General features: G+C 55.2%; 1 protein-coding gene across 2 annotated transcripts; it reads right to left on the minus strand.

Moving 5' to 3' along the window:
* SPATS2 (spermatogenesis associated serine rich 2) lies at positions 1–27,059 on the minus strand. Of its 2 annotated transcripts, none has more exons than XM_068410017.1 (13): positions 26,961–27,059; positions 19,518–19,817; positions 11,923–12,002; positions 11,535–11,643; positions 10,610–10,659; positions 9,219–9,477; positions 8,779–8,991; positions 7,493–7,628; positions 2,612–2,670; positions 1,848–1,957; positions 1,588–1,690; positions 1,048–1,244; positions 1–959 (listed from the first exon to the last, which is right to left on the minus strand). In XM_068410017.1, the coding sequence occupies exons 2-13, from the start codon at positions 19,540–19,542 to the stop codon at positions 666–668; spliced, it is 1,635 nt and encodes a 544-aa protein (XP_068266118.1). In that variant the 5' UTR covers positions 19,543–19,817; positions 26,961–27,059; the 3' UTR covers positions 1–665. The 2 variants fall into 2 exon arrangements, with proteins under 2 accessions (XP_068266118.1, XP_068266117.1); XM_068410016.1 differs by having other exon boundaries at positions 26,916–27,059.
* Positions 27,060–27,655: the final 596 nt, after the last annotated feature.

A 27,655-nucleotide genomic window follows, 5' to 3' on the forward strand; every position in this document is an offset into this window, starting at 1 on the left:
TTGAACATGAACCTCGTCTTTATTGGTACAGCTCTAAAGAACGCCCGTCGCCCTCTGCACCCAGTGTCCCCCAGGGTCAGCTCCGCTAATTGATATTGCTGTAAAGTTAATTTAGGGACGAAGAAGGGCTGAGAAGTGTTGGGGGGGGCGCAGGGCAAGGTGGGGCAGTGAGTAAACCAGAGATTCCCCCTCCCAAAAAAACAACAGCCCAGTGTGGGGGTCTCCAGCATCCTGCCTGTCCCCAGACGAGGGGACACCCCCAGCCCCCTGCTCCCCTGTCCCAGCACTCATCATCCTCGCTGCCAGCGCGAGGGAGGGGGGTCAGGGGCCCTTCCTGGCGGGGGGGCAACGGGGGGGGTCCTACTGTTGGTGCCCAGAAGAGACAACGCTGGGGTTGGGGTTTGGCCAGTGCTGCCGGTGATTTCGCAGAGGAAGGTGATTTCTGGGGGGTGGGAGAGGACAAGGACGGTGGCCCCTGACCCCCCTCCCCGGGGGCAGCGTGGACGTGAGGACACAAAGCCGAGGAGGGGGGGAGGAAGAGAAGAGAAAAAAGAAATGGCACGAGAAGGGCGCAGTGTAAACGTTCCTCCGTGGGTATCGCAGCCGGGAGCCCGCTCCGGCCCGGCGCTGGCCTCGGGGCCGGGGTGGGGCCAGAGCCGGCGGCTTCAGGGGCTCGCTCCCTCCTGGCGACTGGCCCTGGGCTTGCGCTGTGGGAGCCCCTGGGGCTCTGTGCCGGAGGGGGGGGGTCCAGGCCGGCCCTGCTGTGCCGAGGCCCCGCTGCTGCCCGTGGGCTGAGTCTGGCTGGGGCTGGCGGCCGAGGCTTGGGGCCTGCCGGGGGCCTGGCCCGGCCCGCTCCGGTGCCGGTTGCCGTTGTTGTGTCGCCCAGGGGCCGGGGGGCCGATGTGGCGCTGGCCCTGGGACCTGGGCCCCGCTCCGGCTCTCCTGCTGCCCTGGAAGGCCTGGAAGAGAAGAGGGGGGCGAGTGAGGGTGGGGGGGGCGCAGAGGCAGCTCCCCAACCGTGCCGGTGCCGCACCGGGGTGCCGGTACCTCTCTCGAGGGCTGGGGAGGGCGGCTGCTGGTGGTCCCCACGGCCACCTCCGCTGGGGGCTTCTTGCCGGCCGTGGTGGGGGTCGCAGCCGAGGCACAGGCGGAGGGTGCAGGGGGCTCGCCAGGACGGCTCAGGGGGGCGGTTGTGACAGAGCTGCACCGGGACCGGGCAGAGTAGCTGTTCTTTGGGTGGGAAACTGGAAGAGAAATACCCCAAAGTGGGTGTGCTGCAGTCGGGACCCCGACCCTTCACCCTCGGCTCCGGTCCCTGCCCACGACCGTGCTGCCAAAGGCTCTGAGGGACAACAGGGCCGGTTCCAGCAGGATGAAGCTCTGGTTGTGTGAACGGGACAAGGCCCGACCGCAGGGGACAGGCACAGACCCCTCGTGCCGAGGGAGGGGCGGCCGCAGCGGCGGCGAGGAAACAAACCACCCGGAGCACAACGCTGCCCGTCCCGGTGCCGTCACGCTTTGGGGGGGTGCACAAAGGGTTTTGGTGAGGGCAGGACCGGCAAAGGGGTGCCCGACCCCCCGGCTCACCCTGGCCGAAGGCGGCGATGCTCTTCTTCAGCACGTCCAGGTCGCAGGTGAACCGCGCCACCCGGCCCAGCTCCTCGTCGTACTTGCGCTCGCTCACGAAGTGCTTCCCAGAAAAGGCAAAAAGACGCACGTTAATTCAGTCTGGGCCTTGTCGAGGTGGCACCCACAGAATTCCTGCCACGGGGGCTGTGTAATTCCTGTGACACCACATCTGGGTGAGGGTAGGACGGGGCTGGGTTAGACAGGAGCAAGCAGCTCACCTTGATGTCGGCTCTGAGCTCGACCAGCTGCTCCTCCGACATCCGCACCGCCACGTCCGTCATCTTCTTCAGGGCTTCTGCCTTCTTCTGCCGGCTCACCAGGATCTCCACTGCAAACAGACCACGGCTTCGGCACGGCCGCACCGAACCAGCCTACCCCGAGCTGCCCAATCCCAGCCCTGGCACACGGCACCGTACTGGTAAAGGGACAGGGTCCCCCCGCACAGGGCAGCACCGCAGCCCCAGCTGCTCCCTCCTGCAGCGTTTCCATCTCAGGGTGCACATGAACCCGAGCTGGGAGCTGCCTCAACGAGGGGCACGACACGGTACCAGCTTTGCTACGTTCCCCAGGCTGCTTCCTCGCCACCCCCTGAGCGGTGGGGCACGGTGCTGCCAGCGTGGGTGCCCCCTGGATCCTTCCCTGCCTGAGAAAGCCCTTCCCAGCTCCAAGGAACGCTGAGGTTTTCAGAACGGCCTCCCGTGTGTGAGCACAGTTTGTGTCCCACCCTCTAACGAGGGCACAGAGCAGCCGCCTCAAGGAGGATGGTTTGTGCCAGCTGTGCCCAACAGAACCCAGCCATGATGTGTACGGCTGACTCGAGCCATGGGGCGAGTTTTGTCGGGGCACAGAGCCACATATCTCGGGACAATGTGAACAGGAGGTAAATCACAGAAATCTGCTTGGGGCGGGGGGGGGTCTCATGGGTGGGCAGCAACACCCCCAGCTCTTCAGGTGGGCACTTGGTGGTGGAAAAGAGTCTTACTTGCTTCGGCTTTCACTTTGTCCATCTCGGCCAGCAACGCCACCTCCCGATCCATAAGGCTGGGGGGGGAAATACAGAAAAAGGGAAGAGATTTAGTATGAAACAAAGAGGCCGAGGAAATCCGAGTGGAAGGACGGAGGGTCCGCGGGCAGAGACCGGCAGATGGCGGCAGGAGCTCACCCTGGCGCCCAGCACCGAGCCCCGGCTTTGTTCCGGCAGCAGGAGCTGAGGGTGAGCAGGGGTTGGGTGGGAGCAGGGGCTGTGTGGGAGCAGGGGGTGGGTGCAGGGGCTGTGTGGGTGCAGGGGCTGGGTGGGTGCAGGGGCTGGGTGCAGGGGCTGTGTGGGAGCAGGGGCTGGGTGAGGGCTTCGCTGGGTGCCACTCGCCCGGGCTTGGGCCAGCGCCGAGCATGGTGTCAGCCCCCCAGGTACAGGGTCACCTTGCTCTGAGTCGGAGCCACCTTGGCAGGGGGGTGGTGGTGGTGGGGAAGCTCTGCTCGACCTTATCACCGAAGAAAACTAAGGCACAACGTTTAAGTCACTCAAAACACACCACTAACGAGCAGTGGGGCAGGACGAGGAGCCACAGCAGCAGGACACGTGGGCACCCGTCCCCCCCGGGGCAGCCCCTCACGTGCCACACGGTGAAGCGACGCTTCGCTCCTCACCATCTCGCTGACACCCTCCAAAGGGACCCACCGACCTGGCCACCCGCACCCCGGGGCTCTGTGCCACGTCTCGGGAGGCGCGTGACCCTGCTGCTGCCCACGGGGCTGTGGGACCCGCACAGGGACGTGTCCTCCTGCCACCAGGTCACCTACAGCCACGCAGCTCCACGACCCGCGAGTCTCTGAGGATTTTTTGGCCACCTGAGCGGGTCACAGCGAAGCATCTCCCCTCGTCAGAGGGCTCCAGCTTGCCTCAAGCGTGTCTGTTGCCACGAGACCGCGATTCCCCCAGGTGCCGCGGCCGCAGCCTGGCCACAGGCAGATCCACGCAGCCACGAGCTGGCCACGCTGAGTGCGTTCAGGCTGTGGAGCAGCCGCGGGTGGGGCAGAGCATCCCGGGAGCTCCCGGACCAGGGCTCTCACCCCTGGAGATGTGCACACCGAGTAACCCGGGTTACAACAGAAGCAGGAGAGGAAATACCAGTTCTCCCATTCTGGACAGGGGCAGGTACTGGTGGGGGCTCTGTTCTTTGCCATAAGGAATCCAGACCCTGCAGACACCCTCCCTGCAAATACTTCTTGCTGCTTCCCCCTAAGCTCTGCCTCTGACGTCCTCAGCCCCACGCTGCTGCCTCCACCGCCCTCACCTTCGCTCCGCTGCTGCCAGCGGCTCCAACCCCCTCGACATCCAGCCCATTAATCGGATTCATTTCTGGTTTTGCCTTCTAAATATAAAAGCAGAGTCCTCCCCTCCCGCGAGAGCTGGGCGATACCTGCAGCACAGACACGAAACGCTGCTCGGAGAGAGACCAGCAGCGCGCAGGGTCGGCCCTGCAGCCCCGACCACTCGCTCTGGCGGTGAGAAAAGGTTCGCTTGGAAATGGGAAGAATATTTATTTTAGCGACCGTCTGCCAGGGAAGCCGCGGAGCATCTGAAATGCAAACTCGCCCCGCCGCTCCCGCTCCTCCGCATGTCAGAGAGGACTGAGGCAAGATCAATTTAAACAATTCCCTCGGAACAGCAGCTTGACATTTGGCTTCTTCTGTTGATTTATCGCTCTGTCCATCTGCCTTTTCGGGGCAGGAATTGTTTCTGCTCGCAGCACAGCAGGGGCCTGATCCAGGTCAGGCACTCTCAGCCCGACCGCACAGATACAACGACGCGTGTCAGAAGCTGAGCTAATAAGACTTCACCTTGTGTCCAGCCATCCCCAGAGCGGTTCATCCTGGCTCTGCAACACCGACAGGCAAAGGGGGACACCCCAGTAAAAGGGGGACGCCCCAGTAAAAGGGGGACACCCCAGCTGCCCCCTGCCCAGAGCCACGTCAGCGGCAGGAATCCCCCGGAGCTCGGGGAGGTACGGGTGCGACCGCGGCCTTAATGATTAATTCGAGTGCAGGAGCAGCCTCGTGGCCCTCGTGCCGCAGAGCTGGGCCGTGCTACACCTCAGCCCGCCGCCTCCTCCCTGGACACACAGGCACACGCCCCTGCAGGGCCCACACCCGCTTTATAGGGGCCAGGCTGCAGGCACACACGCACACACCTTGGCACGGATCGTAGCTGGAGTCACTTTGTGATTTAATTTGCTCAGCTGGAGCCCTTCACCCAATGTTACAGCTGGGCTGGCTGAGGAACAGAGGCCAAGTGGCTTTGCCCGAGGTTCACGTGAGGAGTGACCAGGGTCAGACCCCGCTGCTCCTCCATCCCCATCACACAAACCCGCTTCCTTCTGCCGGAGCCGCTCGGGAACGCGCCTGCCTTCCTGCTGCCCTGTCCTGGGACCGCATCCCGCGCAGGACAGGGAGCGTCTGCCCCTGCCAGAAGGGCTGGGCTTGAAGAAAGGGCTTTAAAGAAACACACAGGGAAGAAAAAGGGGAAGCAGATAAACCGGTAACTGCTGAAGATGAAATGATGCTGAACACTCATCTGTGACCCAGCAAAATATTCAGGAAATTAAGGCCTACGAGGGGTCCCTAGCTCAGGTTACCTGATCACCTCCAGCCCAGAGGAGCAAATCCTCTCCAAGCAGGAAGCCAAAGCAGCTACTGCTACATCTGCTGCTCAAGCAGGATGGATTTCAGGGGCTGAGCTAGGCACGACCCCAGCGTTAGAGCCTTCTGCTTCACCCTCACCTACCTACAGACCCAGCGTAAGCACATTGTCTAGCGAGAGAAGATGAAGGTCAAGAACTCCAGGAAGCCTCGCTGTTTAAAAGGCCACCCAAAGGGCAGCCCTGACAGGCAGAAGTTAAACCAGCCCGAGCTTCGCTGCTTAAATATCCTGTTTCAGCCCAACAAACCTGCTTTTAAACCAGGTTTTCCTTTGGCAGGAAGCCAGCGGGAGAGGCGATGCAGCAAGAGGGTTTAACTGTCGGGTCCTGCCTTGTGCCGCAGGATTTAAAAATACACGAATTATTCTCTGTAGCACGAAGGGAGTGGGAAACACAACAAAATAAGAATAAAAAAAAAAGTGAAGGTTCAATTTACATCTCAGCTCAGCGGCACCCGCATCACTTGCGGGAGAAGGAAAGTGAATCCCTCTCTGGAGCCCAACAGCCCCGGCCGCAGCTCATCGACCGCGCAGAGCCGCTGGGCAGCGCCTTCCCGGGGCGTTTGCCGAGGGAGGCTCCCGGTGGCCCCGGGCCAGGCAGGCGCTCGCCTCCCGCTCACGGAACCGCGCGTCCTGCTTCCCCCGCCGCCGGCCCGGCTTATCGGAGCGACGCTGCGGGGCCGGACTTGAGCCTTTCACCTTCCCGAGCGTGACGCAAGTGTTTTCTGGATGACAATGTCAGTTAAAGGGTGAGGAGTTACTTACACGGAACCAGGCACGGGAGCCAAGAGAGTGACATTTTCCGTACCAGGGAGAGGCTTTTACAGATGTAACTGCACAGAGAGGCGGACAAAAAACACCTTAACGACAAAAACTTGCTGTAACCAGCGATAATATTGAGTCAGTGTTGACTGGGTAGACAAAGCCACTAACAAAGAAAGAAATAATAAAAACAAACCTGCGTTATGGCTACAAACCCCTCAGCTGTTAACGGGGTAAAGCCCCATTGCAGAGACGGGAGGTGCTGGGAGCTCCGCGTCCGGCTTGGAGACACAGCTCAGCACGAACAGGCGGGTCAGAGCACACGGACAGCCTTCCCCCTACCCCTCCCGTCTGCTCTAGTGTCCTCAGGTGAGTTTAAAAGTCATCTAGAAACGTTTTTGTCAGTATTTTTAGCGCCCAGCATCCCAATTCCTTCAGGAGGGCACTTCCTGGAGGCAGAGTTCAACGCAAGCACGAGAACCCCACGCCGAACAACTGAACTCCAGAGCGCAGCTCCCCATCGCTGCCACCAAACACCCTCCCCGCGGGGCCGCACGCAGCTTTCACACCCAGACAGCTTTTGACACAGCTCTCAAGTCTGCCAGACATCTGCTCTAATCCTCCGATGCGGCAGCAGCGGTTTAGTTCCTTGTCAAACGTTACTCACTTCAGGCACGGCGAACTCTGTGCAGTTCCTTATGAATATTTCTTTACCAAAAGCAATTGTATTTGTGTACCCAAGAAGAACAATTTCTCAGTCATCAGCCAAGACAGGGAGTGTACCTGATTTCAGAACACCACCTTAAGGCACTCACCCAAACCCATCAGGATGAGCATTAAAAAAAGACCTGATTACACTCGTAGGGAACATCACGCATGGAATTAAAAGCTCAGCTTAAACCAGGGGAAGCACTGCTGTACAGAACGATCTCTGGTGTGTACTTGTACCTTCCAAAGGACCCCTCTCTTCCATGTTATATTCAACCATAATTTGAAGGTTTCAAATATGAATGTTTGTTTCCAAAGGACACACACTGCTGCACCTCGAGCTCCCAACAGCGAGTACCTCACCGACAGCACCAGTCCCTCGTATTATCTGCATCTAAAACGACTTTATGGTGGTCAGGACAACTGTCTTGTACAGACATGGAGCCACAGCTCATCACAGGCCCTGATAGACACACCAAAGCCCTGAGCAGCCTATTACCATCCCACCGCACGCGTGCAGGACTGCAGGCTCCAGCTTATCCTTGACGACACGCCGACCTCCCCGAGGCTGGAGAGCAGCGCTTGGGCCGTGGGGCAAACAAGCAAGCCTTTAACCTGACTGGAAAGCTGAAGTCTTATTCCAAATGTATTGGTGTTAAGCCTCACCACCCAGATCTGTCCCTATGTTTAACTCACCTGCTCTGCAGCTCAGCAAAGACTTGCTTCATCTTCTTGATGGAAGCATCCATCTCCTCCTTCACCACCACCCGGTACCGAGCCAGCGACACGGTGCAGCGCTGGAGATCCTTCACTGATTTTTCAATATTAGAACCTACCAAGAGACAGAGTGAACTCAAACAGCCACGTCAATCACGCCGCTAAATCCTCCCAGCAGGGATAAATCTAAAGATGACTTTCCCTCTTGTTTTAAATTTAAACCCAAGCAGTGTGTAGTTTTTTCTCTCCCTTCCCCATTACAAAGGCACTACGGTTCCACAGGGACAGTTTGAGAGATTTTTTTCTTACCAGAGGAAGTTTTCCCAAGGCCTGCAGAATTTCCTGCTACGGGCAGGGACGTCCCTCCACATTTTTAAAATACAGGAGAGATATCAAACGCATCTCTGAGCTGCTTTTGTGCTAGGGACTGCAGACAAGTGAAGCGCTGTCTGCTCCAGAGACCAACGCACCGTATCGCTAAATGATACGAAATGACTGATTGCCTGGGGAAGGGGATTATCTTGGAAACTAAAATTAAGGCAATTTCCTTCAATCAGGAGCTGAGAGGATTGGTTATTAATGCCCAGGTTAGTCCCTGGGGCTCAGCTCACGAGCAGGGCACAGCACCTTGCCCGCGCTCTCTGGAGCTTGCTGGAGCGCAGTTGTCCCCTGCCCAGCTCCCTACAGCTTCCTCGTGCAGCGAGGAGGGGAACTGCCACCACCTCCCTCCCTGAGCTAAGGGGAACAACCCCGAAAACAGTCGGGGGGTCTGAGGTCCCTCCTGCCCCCGTTTGTTATCGTAAGGGCTCAGCTGTGGAGAAAGCGCAGGGAAGAGAGAAAAAATAAAATCCAGTAGCAGGAGGCTGTCACTTCTTGTAACGGGACGGGCTCGAACTTCTGCCCTTTCAACAAATTCTCACAAAAGATGAGAAACAACCCAAAGGCTCCGTGCTGGAGCGCACAGAAGAATGGGCTAAACGTATGCAGCGAGACTGGCTGCGTCCTCCCCTGCTTCTCACACATGCGGGTTCGCTGCTCCAGGCACTACGTCTAAACTGCTGTCAAGATTCCTGCTGTGCGGAGGGAGAGGAGGAGCAGGGTGCAAGCTGCTGGTCAGATAATAAGCAGCGTGTTAGCTCGCATTAAAATCAAGCCCGGCCTGCCTCACCACTGTCTGCCAGTGCCACGGCACAAGAGGCGGTGAGAATTTGGCCAGCAGTGACCCGCTCTGGCACGGGGGAGCGCACAGACCCTCGGGGCCTTACCCAGCTTCTTGTTTGCAGGTGAAACTGGAACGTCTTCCAGCCGCATCACAGACAGGGACGCGGGAGTGGAGCCGCTCGGTGTGGATCTGGACAGAGACCTGGTAGCGCTCCTCTGCTCAGGCCGCTGTCTGAGGGGCGGGGGGCTCTGGGAAGGATGCAGGATGAGCGATTTTGTGTCAGACTCTGCTATTCCATTCGCTAGTTCAGGCACCGCTGTAGAAAAGCACACTCGTGTGAAGGGGGACGCAGAGAGGGCAGCAGAACGCTGAGCGCCTCTACCCCAACAAGCAGAAAATCAGACAACCAAGGGGAGCTCCTTCATGAAGAGCCAGCCAACCCAGTGAGTGCTGGCTCTCCAAAACACCACAAAAACCAGAGGCAGCTCCTCTGCTTTTTAAACCCTCGGTGCCCGTCTCCTGCGCTGCTTTGCAGGGACTAACCTGCTCTCTCAGGCATGTCTGGCGCGGCAGCCTCGCAATCCTCCAGCTCTCTGGCGTCAATCGAAAGCGCATCCAAACCTTCGCTGAGCGAGTCCACAGACTCCGTGTCGTGGGCGCAGCCGTTGACATGGAAACCGTTAATTCCCCCCTTCTCCGAGTTCGCCGACTGCTCCTCTTCAGTGGACGCCGATTTGCCGGGGTCTGGGAGGCCAGGGCTCGACTCAGCTTGCGGTTTCGGTTTGGTTTTCTTCTTCTTGTTCTAAGGATTAGGCATCCACACCACAAAGGGGGGAAAAAATAATGTTAAGCTTAATTCCTGAAGGGAAAATTAAGCTTATGCTTTACTGGCCGAAAGCAGCTGAATTAAATGCTTTCTCAGCCAGCCTGATGTTGATCCTATTAACAGGAGGAGGGATTTATTCAACAATGAGGACAGATATAGTGGCATTAATGAGGCACAAACACATTATCCTCTCCGGTGGTGTGCCAACAAGAGCCACGCACCGGTTATCAGAGGGAGGCTGCAGCACTGATGGGCAGCAGCAGAGGTTTGTGGCTGTCACCCACAGCACCAGCCGGGTGGGTCTGGGGTGCTCACCAGGAAGGGGCAGCTGCCAGGGTGCCCTGCTAGACCTCGCTCTCAAAACTCCCCTCCTTTCCCACCACGGGGCTGTTCAGTCCCATTTTGTCCTCTCCATTTCATGCTGGTGCTTTTCACATATTCAAAGGAGTCCTTTTGAATAATTATGATTTTATTCTTGTCCTGGTGGATTTAGATATTATAATATCAAGTGCTGAAACTCTGCAAATCTTTATTTAACCCTTTCAGGGAGGTCTGGGCAAAGAACTGGGCAAAACACTCGAGAAAGCTTACGTGACAAAGCAATATATTTCCACAGAGCTCAGCATTAAATGCAACTGTTCAGCTCCAAAGGTTACCGATGAAAAATGGAACGGCATGACTATCTGAGCAGTGAGTTACAGAGCTCCGCTGGAATAAAGGGACCTGATAAAGATTTACTCCAGCGCGGGGCTGGTGCGCGGAGCAGGGGTCCTGCAGAGGGTCAGCAGGACAAAAGCGATTGGAAGGACAAAGTCTGGGACCTTTTTTCAGACGCTGCGTTTGGCACAACGTGTCTGACAGCTACATTAAATGCAGATGTGGTGAGAAGATGATGTTTACAGCTTGCACTGAAGTTACTGTGTAAATCCTTGCCCTGAACAGCGAGGCACCTGATAGTGCAGTGATCATCTCCACGCATCAGCTCTGCTAACATCCATGTACACGTTTGCTCCTCCTTTAAATCACGAGGAATGCCTACTGTTCTCCACAGTCTAAAGCCTCAAAATGAAAAGATAAATGCCTTAGCAAAGTATATATAAAGTGTTACCTTTTTTTTGCCTGTTACAGTCCATTCTTTCAGTACTTCACTGGCATTGCCTGAAACAAAACGCAGCGATGAGCAGTGGATGAGGCATCCACTCATGGGGAAGAGCCTCCCTACCTGGAGCCAGCTGTAACATTTCCTAACAGCTAAGTTTCAGTTCTCTCAGGTGATGTAATAAAAGGATTGGTTTCATTTTTGCTTTGGGAACACACGGGGCTACTCCCTTACAGCACAGTGCCAGCTCTTGCCAGGAAAATAAAAAAAAACAAAAAAGAAAAAAAAAAATCTTCTCTGGCGCTCTCATACTCCAGGTTTAGGCACTTGGAACCCTCCTGGAGCATGTTCTGAACTCAAAGGTTGGTTCCAGGTCAGATATCTGCTGGCCTCCTCTCCCCAGACACGGCTGTCATCCCTCCTGCAGGCCAGAGGCAAAGCGCCGCTGTCAGCGAGGGCCGGCACGGAGAGAAGAGCTGCGAAGCGACAGGCACTGTCACCAGCACCAGCCTGTTTTCCCAAGGTCAGAAATCCACCTCCTGCAGCACGCCAGCCAGAGCCGAGGGATTTGTGAGCCGGGTTCCAAAGTACAAACAGCACTTCAGCGAAGCTGGAGACGTCCCCGTTTTGTACACATGAACGAGCCTTTCTGTAATTGAGCATCAAACCTCCTTTATCTGAAGGGCTATCAAATGCTTATCTCTGCCTTGACCCCCAGTTGAACAAACACCCATGAAAACCTGTGAGGAGAATCATCCCTTGGTTATCTTTGTGGGCAAAGCCTGTACTTGGATGGGCTGAGAAGCTACACGAGCTTCTGCTCCCTGGTGCACTCACTGCCCGAAGGCTGTCGCTGCTCCTGACCCAGGTCCACAAACACGGCTCGTACGAGTTACGCAGCCACAAGCCCCGCCGAGGACCCAGCCCCAGTTACCTTCCATGAAGGCTTGCACTGTTTTGTCCACACAGTTGTCGAAATGCTGCAGCACGAGGACAATCTCGTTGTTGCTCCTGTTGGGGACTATCGCACGCACGGCGCTGATCTAGGGGGAAGAAAACGGGGAAACGTGTAAATCATTTGCTTTACCCCACACAGAGCCCGCAGCAACCCTCCTCCAGCAGTCTGAAACCGTAACTGATGACTCCCTTATAAAACTTTAATGTGCCAGGACAATTTAGCCTGAATAAAATTTTGCTTTTGACAGAGCTGCAGTTAGCTCCCAGACAGAAACATATTTCATCTCGGAGAGGAGACGAAGATAGAGCGCTCAGGAGCTCTTCCATGGCACGTGGCGAGTTAAAGTCTCAGAAGACACATTTACCTTCTCCTTCATGTTTTCAAAGGTTCCTCCTTGGGCCATCACAGTGTTGGACTGCACATCAAAGATGAACCCAGACGGATCTGTGGAGAGAAAGGAGAGGGAGGCTCTCTCTGAACAACGGGCACCGAGAGACATTTAGAAAGCTCTGAAGCAAGAGGTCAGCTCCGAGCTGTTACTCTGCCAAGGAGAAAATTGAAATCCTACAAGCGTAGGGTGTTCGCTGGCTAATCCTGCCATGTGGCTAGCAGAGGATTGTTAGCTGCTGGGGGTAAAACGGGATACCCCAGCCTGGTTTGAGGACCAGGCTCTGTTCAGGTAACCCCAGCTGGGGCTGGTTTGCCAACGCCCCCCCTGTACTCAAGGAGCCGATTCACTCCTCAACTCCACGTCAGGTTAAACCAACCAACCACGGATCAAACCCACGAGCCCCAACAGTGCTGGTGCGAAACAGAAGAGCGCCGAAGCCGACCAGACCCGTTCCCATACCCACCTTTCACTGAGCCCAGCACTAAAGCGTTAACAGGAGCGCGAGAGCCTTCCCTCCGCGCGGTTCACAATTTCCTCCACCTGGCAAGCAGACTGATAAATGGGCTGGAAGATCCAGCAGCTTGTGTTCCCTGCCAGCTACGATCTCCAAGGTGATGCTTCGATGTTCCAGAAGAGACCCATAATCGAGACAGCCATCAGCAACGGGTTTGCTCCCCGCCAGCGAGCAAAGGTCACATAAATCCACAGGCCCCACTGTTTCACCGAGACCCTCACGGCACCTGGTGTCACAAATTGATGCTCGATTTTCCTGCCAAAGGTCTGAGCAGGCTGAATTTGAGGTTTGCCAAAGAAAAGGGATAGAGCTGTTCGTAGATGCGCTTTACTACGACAGACCCTACTTCAAACCAGTGTTTTAGCCACATTCGGTGTCAGGAAGAACACGTGTCCCCGGGCAGGGGCCGATGGCAGAAGCCCAGAGGTTTTGAGCGCTCCTGTTTGCACCACCAGCCCCTTCCCAGGGAGGTCACACGCACACACAGGCAGGTTTCCGAGGAGGGCACTTGCTTGGCTGTGCTTTGGTGCCTCCAGCCCTGCACTGAGCCAGGGAAACACAAGACACCAGCTCTTCCACAAAGCTTTCCAGGTGGGTTCCTCCAGCTGGTGGCTTTGGGGACCGCCCGGGGCAAGGGGCACGTCCCGCAGGTCGGGGTGCTCCGTGGGGATGCTCGCTCAGCCGCTGCCCTTTCAGCTCGAGCTCAGCTGATATTCCAAGCTGCTGATTCACGTTCTTTCCCTCATCTCCTCTAAATAACTCGTACGCGATTCCGAGACACACCATTGACTTCCGCGGTTCCCAGACATTGATGTAGCATTTAAACCGAGATGCCTCCAAACACAGTGACAGAATTGTGAACATGATGGAAAGGTCAGCCTCTTATTAAGGCTACAGATGAACGGCTAAATTCTTCCTCGCACCATCCTCACCCGTTTCAGCCCCATGAGCAAGATTTTCTCAAGTTTCCCCAGCTCCCACAAGTTCGAGTTACCAACTTTCTAGTCCTTAATCTTGCAAATGGCTTTCAGCCTCCCATCACCCAGGCAGAACTAGCAATCTTTTTCTTCAAAATCTTCATTGCAGAGCAGCCACCAAGGACCCAGGTGCCAGGGAAGATGAAGCTCAGCTCCCCCGTGCAGCACATTTTCAGCTCCTCAATCCCATCCCTTGGTCTTACCAGAGACTGAGGTGCCGACACCTCGCTCCAAGCCGCTCCTCCAGCTTCCAGTCGCTTCGCTACGGCCCGAGTCCTCCTGGTGTTAAAATGCTCATCATGCAGAAATTATGCAACGGAGACGACACCGTGTACATTTGATATTGCCCTTGGGCGCTCCCGAGCATCATTAAAAGGGCTGCTGGCACTCGGGTCTCTCGTGACAGCGGATATTTGGAAGAAGGGACAGAATTTAAAATGCTCATGCCCACGTGGGCAGGAGTCCTGTGGCCACCAGTGACTTCAAGATTTTTGAATTAACAACTTTGTGGGAAAGGAAAGCTCCTTCCCCACGCCAGGGCTCGGGCTACGCGCGTCATGTCTGACACGAGGAGTCAGTCAGCCACGCAGCCTGATCTCTGCTGCATTCAGACACGCACCGTGCAGCGCTGCCCCGTTGATTCCATGTGATAAACCCCAGAGACGCCAACGGCCTTAATTGCTTCTCTGTTCGTAGCTGCATCCTCCAGGAAAACGAGGTGGTAAGAAACCATCCATCCCAACTCATTTACGTCTCTGTTTCGGTGCTATTTATTGGGTTAATAACATGGGATCTCTTGAATAGAAACACTAATGCCGCCAGGATGAACCCACCCCACCAAGTACCAGCCTGCTCCTCCCCTAACTCCGCTAATTAGTCCCTTCTGTACGAAGCACGTGCAAGATTAAACCCACAGACCTAACGAATGCCTGCTCTGCTTCCCGGGACCCACGAAACAAAACAACCTCACAGCCAACACCTCGAGGAAGGCGAAGCAGGGGCCACTATTTCCCCCTCGAGCCCCCAGGTCAAGCCAAGCTGGGTCCGGGCTCACCTCTGAGCCGTGGCAGGAGGTCACTGCATGAGGAGACACAGAAAAGAAATAAAAGCACCAGCCCGAGAGCTACAAAGGCTTCATCCCACCCCGCGGCACGGAGGACACGCACAGCGTAGAGCGAGATGACGTGTGTGTGCTCAGCTCCTCCGAACCCACCCAGCCCTTCACCCCCCCACAGCCATGTGCCAGCTCACGGGAGGTTTGCACAGTAAAATAGTGTCAGAAACTCAAAAAAAAACCCGCTCCAAAGGGCAGGTTGGCCCTCCTGCCGCAGCCAGGGCGCTCGCAGGAGGGTGGCTTGGGGAGCTGGACAGCACGAGCACCTCAACGCCATCAGGATTCAGTTCAACTGTGGAACATTTATAGACTCTGTGGCTTCTCAGGTCACCGGTGACGGCGCCGGCTCTCCCAGGGACAGCACGGGGGACCTGGGCTAACGTGAAATAAAAAGCTCTTAAGAGGTGGCACCTCGCGCAGAGCATCGCCAGTTTGCTCTAATTAGAAGCATCTTCAGCCGTCCCTGCGCTGTGAGAGGCGGGAGGTGCCTGTGCCCAGGGCTGCAGAGGGGACTGGACAGGAATTAATGCATCTTCCCAGGACAGAGAAAAGGAGGCAGAATATCATTATTCCATCACTCTGTGCTCGCAGTTGTATCGTCACACCGGAGTACCCACAAATATTGGGAGGGAAAAGAAAAAATAATCAGGATTTCTGAAAAAAGTGATGCCACCCGGGGGAGCTCTCTGTGGTTTTAGGGCTCGTCGGGCATCGCCCCTGAAGCAAACCCACCACCCCAGGCTGCCCCTCACCCTCTCCTGTCCTGCTTTTCCCTACAAACGACACCAACACACGCTGCTATTTTCCCGTGTAAGAGCAGTTCTTGCTAATAGGCACCAGAGGTCCCAACGCTGAGCTCTCTCCTCGTGGATTAGAGAGAAGGAAGGACTAAACCGGGGTTAGAATCGATATTCCTGGGTTTGCTGCTGTCAGGATGACATTTCATTGATATCAGAAAAAAAAACACATGGAAACACTAACTCTCTCCCCAGCCCAAGGGGAAGAGCATCACTAGCACACACCACCCTCCCCCAAAATACACTCACACACTGCGGGGGGTCTGTTGGGTTACTCAGCTCTGCTCACACCCCTTCTGTCCCTGCTTGGGCTCGGGACCTCGACCAGCTGTTGTGGAAACTATTTTAATGCCCCACGGATATCCCTGCAGCGCACGGCCAGCCCACGGAGGCAGCAGCTGCGCTTCAGAGTCCCCTCTCAACAAGAAATGCCACTTTCTGGCTTATTTCCTCAAACAGATTTCAAGGGGCCAAGGATGCAACGCGGCCTCCTCGGTCCAGACTTGATATATGGAATCACAGAACGGTTTGGGTTGGAAGGGACCTTAAAGATCATCTAGATCCAACCCCAAAATATGAAAAATATGGAAGTGATCGGTTCACCAGGGTGTAATTATGAAAGAACTTGCTGTGTTTCAGCCAGAATTAGGCGACACAAGCAAGAGATGGACTCACAATTTGAAGAATTCATTCTGAGATGAGCAAATTAAACGTTCCAGATCTCTGATTCAGAAGCACCTGATCAGCTGCTGGATGGCAGCAGAAGAGTGAGCCCTCGTGCTAACGCAGGTCACCTCCCCAACCTAAGGCCACGTTCATTTAAGGGCTGGGAAAAGCGGGGAAAAAAAAAAATAAATTAAATATAAAATAAAAATTAATTTCTTGAAATTCAACTAAACCAACCCCAAAGCGGGTGTTTGTGCCACAAAGGCAGGGACTCACAGGGACCCAGCTCTCCTGAGCACCCGGCCCGCTGCCCAGGGCCAGGGGAGGCACTCGGGGCACAGGTCCCGTTGTCCCCACAGTGTCACCGGTGCGGGCACGGTGCCCCTGGCACAGCCGCAGCTTTAACCTGCGCTCCTCCTGCTCTGGACACACAAGCACGGCGTGCAGCGACGCCAGAGAGCCATTAAGCTAATTCAAACTGCAGGACACCGTTTTCCCCCTCCCATCCAATTTCCATCTACACATAAAAAATGAAAAATTAAATTAAACCCGCGCGTTTCCAGAGCACCGCGCTCAGCAGAGCGACGCGGCTGAAGGTCCCACGGATCCCTGCCATCACCTGCGTCCTCGTGCTGTGCCCGAGCTCCTTCACAAGCCAGGATCGATTTATCGGGTTACAGAACATGCTCCATGTCCCCCTTGGTGCATTTCCACACTAATCCCCAGCCCACGCTGCCTCGCAGAGTAACTCCACAACCTCCCAGTTTGCTGATTCTACCAGTAGTTACCCGGACACGGGCTGAGCAAAGAGGGTGCAGCCACCCCAGCCAGCAAAGCCTGGTTTCTGCAGAGCACTATCTCCTTCCTTAATGCGTTGTTAAACTAAGTACGGGCTTAAAATTAAATTTCTCCCCCGTCTGGGGTGTTTGTGGCTCTGCTGTGTGGGCTCCCGGCTGCTTAACGCCGAAACCCTCCTGCCCAGCCACTAACGCCAAAGACCTTTCGCCTTCACCACATCCACACGGGACAGTTTGCCATCAATTTAAACGGCTCCTTGATGTATCCAGAGGAGCAGGAGCCCGAGTGCTGTTTTATTCAGGAACTCTGCACGCCTCAAACCGTGCCTGATGTCCGACGGAAACGAGATTTATGCGATGGCTTTGTGTCCTGGGGTCACCCGTCATCCCTGCGCCTGGGGGCTGCTCTCGCTCTGATCAATTAATCGGGTCGGAAAGGGGGGACGAAAGGGAGCGCACGGGCTTCGTGTTGGGGAAAAACAGAGGCACTAAGAATCGCTTCAGACAGCAGCAAACCTACCAGACTCTGGGGAAGCATTTATTTACAGACCTGGCATCGCTGGGACCACCTTTCCTTCGAATTTCTGAATTCTCCCTTATAGAATCTACTAAAGCTGAAACAAGCCATTCGGTACAACCCAGATACGGACCCACATGTGGATACACGCAGTTGGATTTTGAACGGGGATAATTACATCACTGGTTTAGAGATTGAACTGTTTTCTCCTCAGCACAGATCTTTTGAGTAGAGTTTTTTTTTTTACAGCCACTAATACTCAGGAGTAGAAGATGATTCTGTGCCCAAACTTTGCATATACATTTTCGCTACGACTTAAAAATACCTTTCTGAATAGCTCGGATGTTCCCTCTGTTCTGTGGCACTTCTAAGAAGAACAAACAGGTGGGCTTCTGGTTCGGTTTCAGAACGGCTGCGTTATTAAAAATAGGTCTGTCTCACTCCCAGCCTCTCAACACTCCTCACCAGCCCTTTGTTACGCTGCAGAGGGGTTGTGCTTTGCTTTCAGAAAGAAAAACTGAAGCGACATTCCTTACCTGGCCAAGGTACACTCCTTTACAGAGGACTGGAAAACATTTGTTGACTACATTAACATTCTAGAGAAGCAGAAAAGTAGTAATTGAAAATTCAGAGTCCGAGCAGGACGGGGCACGGCCAGAGGAGGCTGCAGCTTTAACTCTCCCCTTCCCTACGTCCACGCTGCGCCGCGGGCTGGGGATGAGCCTGCTAACAAAGCAGGGCGTATTTTACCTCCCCGGTGGCTGAGTGAATTAAAGCCTGCTCTGCATTCCGGCTCGGTGTCAAATATTTATGTCCCAGATCCCTTTACTTTTCTTCAGGAACCCAACACACGCAGCGGGTTCTCTCTGGGACACGCTCTGCCCAACAACCCCGACAGCAGCAATCGTGTCGCTCTCCCCTTCGGCGGGGGATCTGCCAAACCCCTGAGCTCCCCCACAGGAACACCTTCCTGTGCTTCCCCCACTCATCTCCTTCAGATTTCTCTTCCCCTGCCGAAACACATTAATTCTCTCCTGCTGCTTCAAGGTGTGTTTTTCTCTCTATTTGTACTCAGCACCAACAACTGCCAGGCTCTGCTTCCAGCACCAGAGAGAAGCCAGTTTGACTCGTACTGAGGCTTCCAAGAGCACAAGCACAGCATTTTAAAAATCACCCCAAAATTACCCTATACAATAATTTCCACAACTGTTACTAATTGCTCGGAATCACGGATGGATCTAGCTGTCAAAGGCCGGCTGGGCTCCTCAGGTAGACACCGTTCCCATGCCAGAGCTGCTAGGAAAAAAAATCTACAGAGAACAAAAGCTCTTCTCCTGAGGTAGAGGACATGAATTGTCAAACCCATTCGCCTTAAATTATTAATTAGTCGTCAGGTCAAATAAAAAGAGAACCGTAACCCTCCACCCCCCTTCCCCCCTCACCACAAACACACTTTGGAATTAATGTTTCACACGCAACAAATAAGATCCCTCCCTGCAATAAGCCGCTTGACGCAAGAACGGCTTTGCCAGGCGATGGCAGAGAAAGGAAAAGCAGCCTGTGTGTGCGCAGACAAAGCAAGGGGAAAACCTGCTCGTACCTATCTCGAAGGAAAAAGATTTAAATAGTCTCGTTGGAGCCACCTCCCCGAGAGGTGAGGGCCTGAGCTGAGCTATCCCACCTCGATTCCACAGGCAGCACAAGCCAGTCCAAGACAGGAGCCTGCCCCAAACCACGGGGCGCCCCGGGAGGGTGGACGAAGGCTGCCCAGGAACAAGGCTGAGTTTTGGTAGAGTTAATCCCACGAGCGACCCAGACACCGCTCAAACTCCTCCTGGCCGTGCCCAGCGAGGGGACGTCGTGCACCAGTGAAATAGGAAAGTTTGGCTCCGTAACTCCTCAACTACTCATATTTTTCCCTCCTGTTGTCTGACGCGATATTAACATGAGAGAGGAACCGGTGAAATCACAACTGTCCAGCTGGACAACTGAAATGCTACTAAAAATGTCACAAACCCCAACAGGTTAGACAGTGTCACTAAGACAGTGACAACAAGCTGTCAAGTGACATCACAGCCTTGAAAGGAGCACAGCAAAAGCAATTAACCCCTTCCCTAATTGATAACTTTGGAACCAGCAGTGCTGTTTATTGGCATTTGGTGATATCCCACTCACATGCATCTTACCTTTTGTATTTTGCTTTTTAGACATCTCGGTGTGTTTGCTCTAACGTCCAGCTGTACAGGAGGGGGAAAAACCAGAGTCCTCTTGAGCGACGCAGCTGCGATTCACACACCGCCTCGTACCGACGCGGGGAACGGCAGATCTCGGGTTTGGGATGGCAAAATCCCGCTGCGAGGGCAAACGGGGTCTGGAGTTGTCAGGAATCTGCTGACAGGCCAGCAGAGCACTACGGCTCCTGCCTCTGGAAAGCAACTTCTTGTCACGAAGCCTGATGCAGCAGTTGGGATCGGTCTTTTCAGGTTCTGAAAAAGAAAGAAGAAAAAAAAAATAAAGGAAATAAGAAAATTGCTGCTGTACTCGCTGAGGCACAGCCCGAGCCTCCCCGCTTCAGAGCCGACTCGCTCGTGCTTTTTAAGAGTAAAATTTGTATTTTGTTTGAAACAACTAGCCAGAAAAAAAAAGCAAAATTAAATATAAAGCAACAAGATCCCTCCAGACTTGGTACAGTTTCAACAGGCTTAATTCAGAGCTACTGTAAGGCACTGTCACTTGAGCATGCGAGCGGTAGGAGCAGGGAGGTTCAGAACCCATCATATAAAAAAACCATTTACACAAACGCCAGCGTTTACGGAGGTAAGAGCCAGCAGACAAAGCGGACAGAGACCGCAACCAGCATCCCGGGGAAGGCAAAATCCCCCCAGCACCCAAAACCACACCGATTTTAACCGCCTTCCCTCATTTCAGCAGAGCACGCCACACAAAGCTCGCCCAGCGAGGCGGCGCAGGGGCAGCTCCGCGCGGGGATTTTCCTCGTGCTCCTGATTTAAGGAGCCAGCGAAGGGCAGGCACCACATCACGTAGGATGACAGGTTAAACAAAGAACAACAGGATACACAAGGTAAGGAAACAATAGGGACCTCTCTGCCACGGCAAACCCGCCTCACCCCGAGGCAGGAGCTGGCGCCCGCTACAAAACCTCAACGCCGTAAAAACCCCAAAATTGCCATTTCAATATGTAAAACGCAGGTAACTGAGGAGGGGAAAGATTTCAGTAAACACCAGGAGACCTGGTACATTTCAGCAAAACCCACACGCTCTCGAAAACGACACGCATCTAATTAACAAGGAAATAATTAGAAGTTCAACTCGGGTCCACCCCGACGAGGATTATTTTTAGGGATGTGGTTCACAAGTCGGAGGAATGCAGCAACGTTCGGTGACACTGCCCCGGGTTCATCGACGGGGTCCTAACGAGCCTATTTTGATTTAAAAATAGATATTTTCTATCATTAGAATTTTCCTTTAATAGCTACACAGGAGTTCAAGACTTATTTCTAACCATGACCCCGGCAGTCTGTCTGAGACGGCGTCTGCACAAAAAAAGACGGTGGAAAGGAATTTTTTACCTGCGCAGAGTCCCGAAACGAGGGGTGGGTACAACCTCCTGCCTCGCCGCCCTCAGCTCTCCCAATTAAACACCTTCCTTCGTTCTGATGCCTCGAGGCACTAAACACCACCCCGTAAAACCGGTGGCATTTGAAACCCTGCTCAAAAACACAGAAGCCGGAGAATTTAGCGGCGGATTAAGCTGCCGTAACGGGAGCCCCCGAGCTCGGCGCCGGGCGGCAGGTCGAGCTCTGCGCTCCGCGGGCCGAGGAGCTTTGCTTTGCACGATTACACCCAAGTTTCCCTTCCCTGCCTGGCTGCTTTGTGTCCGTGACCAGGAAACGCTCGGCGGGCAGCGCAGCGTCCAGCTGCCGGCACCTCCGGCGAGTTCGAGATAACGTTGGGCTGCGGAGAAGGAAAGAGCTCACGCACTGACCCCCGACACCAGAGCTGAACGCCTCCGGTGTATATTGCTCAGAGTTTTAAAAACAAACAAAAGACAAACCCACAACGGTGCTTTAGAGTCGTTATAATTTCATTTTTTAAATAAAGATGAGCACGCTCTAACCCGGAGGGAGCGGGGAAACAGGCAGGTACTGACAGACACCTGTAACATCCCGCTGGAGGGGACTCACATAAACTCCCTCAAGTCACCTCAAACTTAATTCACAAAACAAAGGAACACCAAGAACTGCCTCTGCAACCTCCCCGAAAAGCAAACAACTGCAGAACACTTCATGCAGCCAAAGTCTAGAAACAGGCTGTAAAAAACAAAAGTTACCGGTAAAGAAGTTACCAGGAAATCTCAAAAAGCCTCAAAAACGCTGTGCCTCATGCCCGAGAAATAAATACGCTTCAAAGGAGGAAAATAAACAGTAATTAAGTCATGGGGGGAAAACAAACAACATACAGCAGGTTCTGAATTATTTCTCGGCACGCTAAATTCGAAGCCCAAAAGTAATAAAATAATGGACTGGAAATAAAACCCCACTGATCTGATGAGAAATGGCAAATCTTTACTCCTTGATGATGCAATTAATATCTCATCCAATACACCCCACGGTAAGAATCGAGCTCCTTCGGGTAAGGGCAATATAGGGCTTATACGGTGCCATACGTGTAAAGTATCGACACAAAACCATCAGGGAATCCACCTGAGGGATTAAAATAAAATATTTTAATCTGTTGTCTGTTGTAACAGACACTAGAACCCGCAGCAACCCGGCTCCCTCCTGTCACAGGGCAACCAAACTCCTCCCGGAGCAGCCAGCGCTCAGCTCACGACACAAAACTTCTCCAAATCACACTGGAAACACACATTATTATTAAACACACAAACACCAGCGTGTTCCATCTCATTCAGAAGGAAGGAAAGTGCTTGAAATTTTACAGACAGCGAGTCAAAAAAGAAACAACTCCTAAATCCCCCTCCCGCGGCGTCGGCTTGCCGAGCTATTCTCGCTCTGTCTAGACAGATTATTTCAGCAAACTTTGGGAACTCGATAGCTCCCTGTTCGGAGGAGAAGGAGATAAACGGCGAGAAATTCATCTGGATGTTTTTTATTAGTCTGTGGAAGATGCTTTCGCTGAGCAAACTGGAGCTGGGAATAAATAAATCTGTTTCTTGGGAGGGTTTTTCCCCGGGTTGTTGGGGGATCTCGGGCGGGCTGTCCCCCGCCTCTCGCATCACTCAGCAGCGCCTGGCTAATTGGCTTTTGAGTTAAGTAGTCCCTCACCAAGCTATTTCAATCTTGTCGTCGTTGTGAGTACACACAACAGCGGAATAAATCGTCCTGTTTGTAATTTATAATCATTCTCCAATAAAAATCCATTTTCCAAGACTCCAGCACCTCAGAGGACCCAGGTGTTTCCCTACAGCACCAGATCCCCCCCCTCTGTAACGCTCTCATGCAAGAAGGGAATTAACTGAATTTTACAGCATGTCCTGAAAAGAAAAAAGCAACAATTACACTGGAAATATTCTGCCTGCCGTGGAACACACCGTGGAGGAGCAGGTTTAATAGGCCGAGTGGGCACAGGAACACGCCGGCCCCGTGACGTTCCTCTTGCCTTCGTGCCCGGCTCACGGCACAAGCACAGCCTGGTTTTTCCCAGACCTCTGCCAAATCCCGGGGGAATTCACGAGTCCCGGGGGAATTCATGAATCCTGGGGGAATTCACGAATCCTGGGGGAATTCATGAACCCCGGGGGAATTCACGCAGCGCCAAAACCCCGAGATTTGGCGAGGGGGGTCGGCAAATACCTGTGAAGCTACAGCAGGCCAGAAGCAGCCCGTTCACCTCACACTCAACAGATGCCTCAGCCGTTTCTGTGCCAAGAACTACCTTTTTTTGCCCTGAAACAGACCCCGGACGCACCAGGGCGAGGTTTTAATCAAAGCCAGGCAGGTTTGTTACGCGGCACCCGGCGGGAAGGAAGCACACAGCTCAGCAGCCAGCGCCACGCGAGCCTCACTCTAACTTGGCTTTTGTTTCCCTTTTTTCCCCCCTCAAATGGAGACCGTGGGTTTCCCAAAGCTCCTTCCCCCAAACCACGGCTGGTCAGAGCAGGAGGGAAGGAGGAGCGGGGCCTCTGGGACGGTCCCACACCAGCCAAACCCTGCCTGCACCGAGCAGCTGCCTCTGTCCCGGCCGAGTCCTCCCGTGGTACTGGATGAAGCAGAGTAAAACTGCCCAACACAAAGAACCATTTTAGGATTTAAAAAAATAATTTCTCAATATCACTCTTGGGGTTTGGGGTTGGGTTTTTTTTTTTTTTCTTCCAGTATTTCCTCAGGAATGAACCGAACATTTAACCCTGGAGATAATTAGCTGTCTATATTCTGTCTGAATCCACACGTTTATTGTCCTTTCACCAAATGCATTATGCAGAGCACGGCTGGGCATTAGCTATTCTCAAACATCCACCTCTGCTCAGCTAATTGTGCAGCGTTCCGCAGCACAAAGTAGTAAAACTACGAATTTCAGGCGACAAAACACCAAAACATCCCTGTATCTACTCCAGTGCTGCTACAAAACCCCATCGAGTGGGTTTACAAATACTTAAACTAGAGAGAGGAGACCGCTGGGTTTTGTGTTCTTCAGGAGGGGGTGAGGTGCAGGATTCCTGGTCCAACATTGTTTTGACGCCAAGAATTGTTCCATATTTAAGAGGATAAACATGTGTCTTTTAGATTAAATTTTGCTTTTTACCAAAGTATCTAAAAATCAGAAGCTTTGGAAAAGAAGGAAGGAAAAAACAATGGCAAATGCAGCAGAAGCTGCCACCTTTCACTGCCCCACTTCAAGTGGTGAAAACATCCTTCATCTCCCCCAATTTACACGGATTACTGTAGTCCTCCTAGAAACCTTCCCCCCTCCCTTTTTCATTGATTATAGCCAATCTCCAGGTCTGATATCCCAAGGCAGAGCTCAAAAATATCATTAAGCCCTGCTATTTTAATTGCCAGATCTATTATTTTTAAGAAATGCAGTACCTATATATCCCCTGCAGATTGCAAGTCACCTTTAGAGCTCCTTTGTCCTGAATCCACCAAGAATCTTCCACTTAGGGCTTGCATGGCTCAGAAAAATCATTAAATATTTAAGTGCCCCTTAAAGAGTGAGCTATAATTAAAAAAAAAAAAGAAAAAACCCTCATGCATTAGGCAATTCCTGCACGAGGAGTTGAGTCTGGCAAACCTGAAACGATGTCAGCCAACATCACTACGGCCACGTCGAGCAGAAGAGCTGCTCGAGCTCACACAACTTCGTGTCTGAGAGTTACGACGGGCTCTTTGCTGGCCCAGCACACGCAAACGATCCTGCCTTTACTCCCCAACGCCGGCACGGATGGGGCTGCGCTCCCACAGCCCATCTCCCCGGGGCAGGCTATGAGGGGAGCCAGAAGCTCGGAGGCAGGAGGAGTTAAGGAGGTGCCCGTGGCCCTTTCTGCTCCACCAGACCTCCTCCAGGTCCCCAAACCTCCCGGATTCAACCCTACGCTCCGGCCAGGCTGCATAACTGCGCACCAGCAGCTCGTGTGGGCAACTCCTGCTTGGAAAGCACGAAGTCCCAGAGCCAGAGTATGGCAAAACACTCCACACCCTCCACCTGCAACTTTGGAGGCCTCAAGACCTGTAACCCCTCCAAACACAGAGGTGGCAGCCAGGGCTTTCCAACGGAAGCATCCGGCAGGAAACACAGCGCAAAAGTTAGTGAAAAGTAGTCATAAAATGCTCAAAATCATGAAAATCGCTACCAGGCTCTGGCGGGACACTGCAGCAGCCCCCACAGGTACCCGATTGTTCCAGGTTTACCTCCCACCAGTTAACAAAGGCTCCACACAGAAGCTTTTGTTTCTGTTGGCATCTCAGGCTCCTCTGATGGCGAGCTGCTTTGCAAGAGAACTGATCCCACCATCACCCCTCCGCAGAGGGGCACGAGACCCAGGGAGGATGATGACACCATGGGAACCATGAAGGCACCCTCAGAAAGAAACCCCACATCCCTCACAGGATTTCCTCCCCTCTCCAAACCCAACCAAACCCCTATTCTTCGCCTTCCTGCCTACGGAACCGCAGGTGAAGGCGGCTTCGCAGCTTCTCTGCAACAGCTCCCTCTGCGGATACATTAACGGCTCTTCCTGCTCCCTCGGGAAGCTGATCCTCAAGCACAGAACAGGAACAGCACCCAGGAGCACCCACGGGGGAAGAGAGGGGGGACCAGGCACTGGAGGCCACCTCCTAACTCACTGCTGGCTCGCTTTCTCGTGGAGAAAACCCTGGGTGAACAAAGCGGGGGAAAGTCAAGCTTTAGGTGTGCTAAAGACCACAGCCCTGGGGAGGTGTGGGGGAAAACAACATCTCCCTCCTTGCAGCTGAGTCTGTTTTTCACTCATTAGTTAATTATTTGTGTTAGGGGAACAACTAAAGGCCACAGAGCAAGATCTCCCAGCGCAGCGGGAGAGGATTCCTGCCCCTGGGATTTACGAGGCACGGCGGAGGCAGGGATGAGGCGGGTGGGAGCCACGGGCGAGCTGGGCTGCGTGCGTGACCAGCTGTGGCATAAATAACGTGTTAACGCTCCTGACCCTCCGCTCCCCTCGGTCCCGCCAGCCCCGCGCTCCCAGGGCTCAGCCCCGACTCATCACGGGCTCCCCCCTGCAGCCAGCCGCTACCTTCCCCCCCCCACCTCCTTTACCCCATGAAAACCCCACTGCTCCACCCAGTCCAACCCGCAAACCCCCTTCTGCAGCCTCCCCTGGGTCCCCCGCTGCCTGAGCCCCCCCACTGCAACCCCTGCCCACCCCCCAGCTGCCCTGCCCTGGCTGCCCCTTCCCCATCACCAGGGGGGGCGGGAGGGGGGCACTCCTCCCCATACCCCTCCACTACCCAGGCCTTCTCCCAGCCCCCCCTCGCTGCCACCCTGCCCTCCCAAACACCCCCCCAGAACAGGACACCCCCTTCCCCACACAGCACCCCTTCTGCCCCCCCCTTTCCCTGCAGCCCACCCCCCAGGCTGTTCCCTCCTGCACAGAGCCCCCCCTCTACCCCTCACAGGGCCCCACCGACTCCCCCTTCCCTTCACAAGGCCCCTCCAGGCCCCCCTACTCCACACAAGGCCCCTCCAGGCCCCCCACCCCTAACAAGGCCCCTCCGGCCACCCCCCTACTCCACACAAGGCCCTTGAAGCCCCCCCCCAACAAGGCCCCTCCAGCCCCCCCCCCCCACATACACACACAAGGCCCCTCAGCCCCCCCCACACTCCTCACAGGCCCCTCCAGCCCCCTCCACCCCTCACAAGCCTCCTGAGACTCCCCCCACCCCTCACAAGCCCCCTCCGACCCCCCCTACTCCACACAAGGCCCCTCCGACCCCCCCTACTCCACACAAGGCCCCTCCGACCACCCCCACCCCTCACAAGGCCCCCCCGGCCCGGCCCCCATCTGCGCCCTCGCCCTTCCCACCGCCCCCTCCCCGCGCTCCCGTGGCCCCCGCGCCCCCCGCACTCACCGGCTGTGCCGCTGGGCCCCGCTCCCCCCGCGCCCCCCCCCTCACCTCAGGCCGCCGCCATGCACCGGGCAGGGGGGCGGGGGCCGCGGCCCGGCAGGAGCCCTCGGGCCGCGCCAGCCAATCGGAACGAGGCCACCGCTCGGCAGCCAGTGGCGACGCGAGACTGCCGCACCGCGCCCGCCCTCCTGGAGGACACCGCCAGTGAGAGGGCGGGGAAGACGCGGCTCGGCCCGCCCCTCTCATCCTCCCACCAGCCAATAGCGAAGCGGCTCAGCCGACGCGACTGCGAAAGCCCCGCCCTCTCCCGCCTCCGGCGCCCGAGAGAGGCGTGGCCAATCTCCACCGAGAGCCAATCGGATCCAGCAATGCCGAGGCCCCGCCTCCCCGCCCCCGCGGTGGGCGGGGCGGGGCGGGGCGGAGATCGCCGAACGTGGACGGAAACTGCCGAGAGCCACCGCCCTGCGGCGGAAACACCCGAGCGCGTCCGGAACGGGCCGAAGGGGAGGGGCGGCGGCGCTGAGCTCAGGGTGCCGCGTGTTCGAGGCCCCGCTCCGCCCTGAGCGCCCCCCGCCCCGCTCCGCGACCCCCCCCGACGGTCCCCCGGGGGGCACCGGGGCTGGCGGCCGTGCGAGGGCTCCGGGGCCTCGGGCAGGGGCTGCACGGATCGCCGTGGTGTGCGCAGATCACCGTGCGATGGTTCACATGAGCCCCCCGTGCGCCCGTTGCTCTGTTCCCCACCA

This window comes from Nyctibius grandis, chromosome 11 (assembly GCF_013368605.1).
Source record: "Nyctibius grandis isolate bNycGra1 chromosome 11, bNycGra1.pri, whole genome shotgun sequence".
In the NCBI taxonomy this organism is placed as follows: domain Eukaryota; kingdom Metazoa; phylum Chordata; class Aves; order Nyctibiiformes; family Nyctibiidae; genus Nyctibius; species Nyctibius grandis.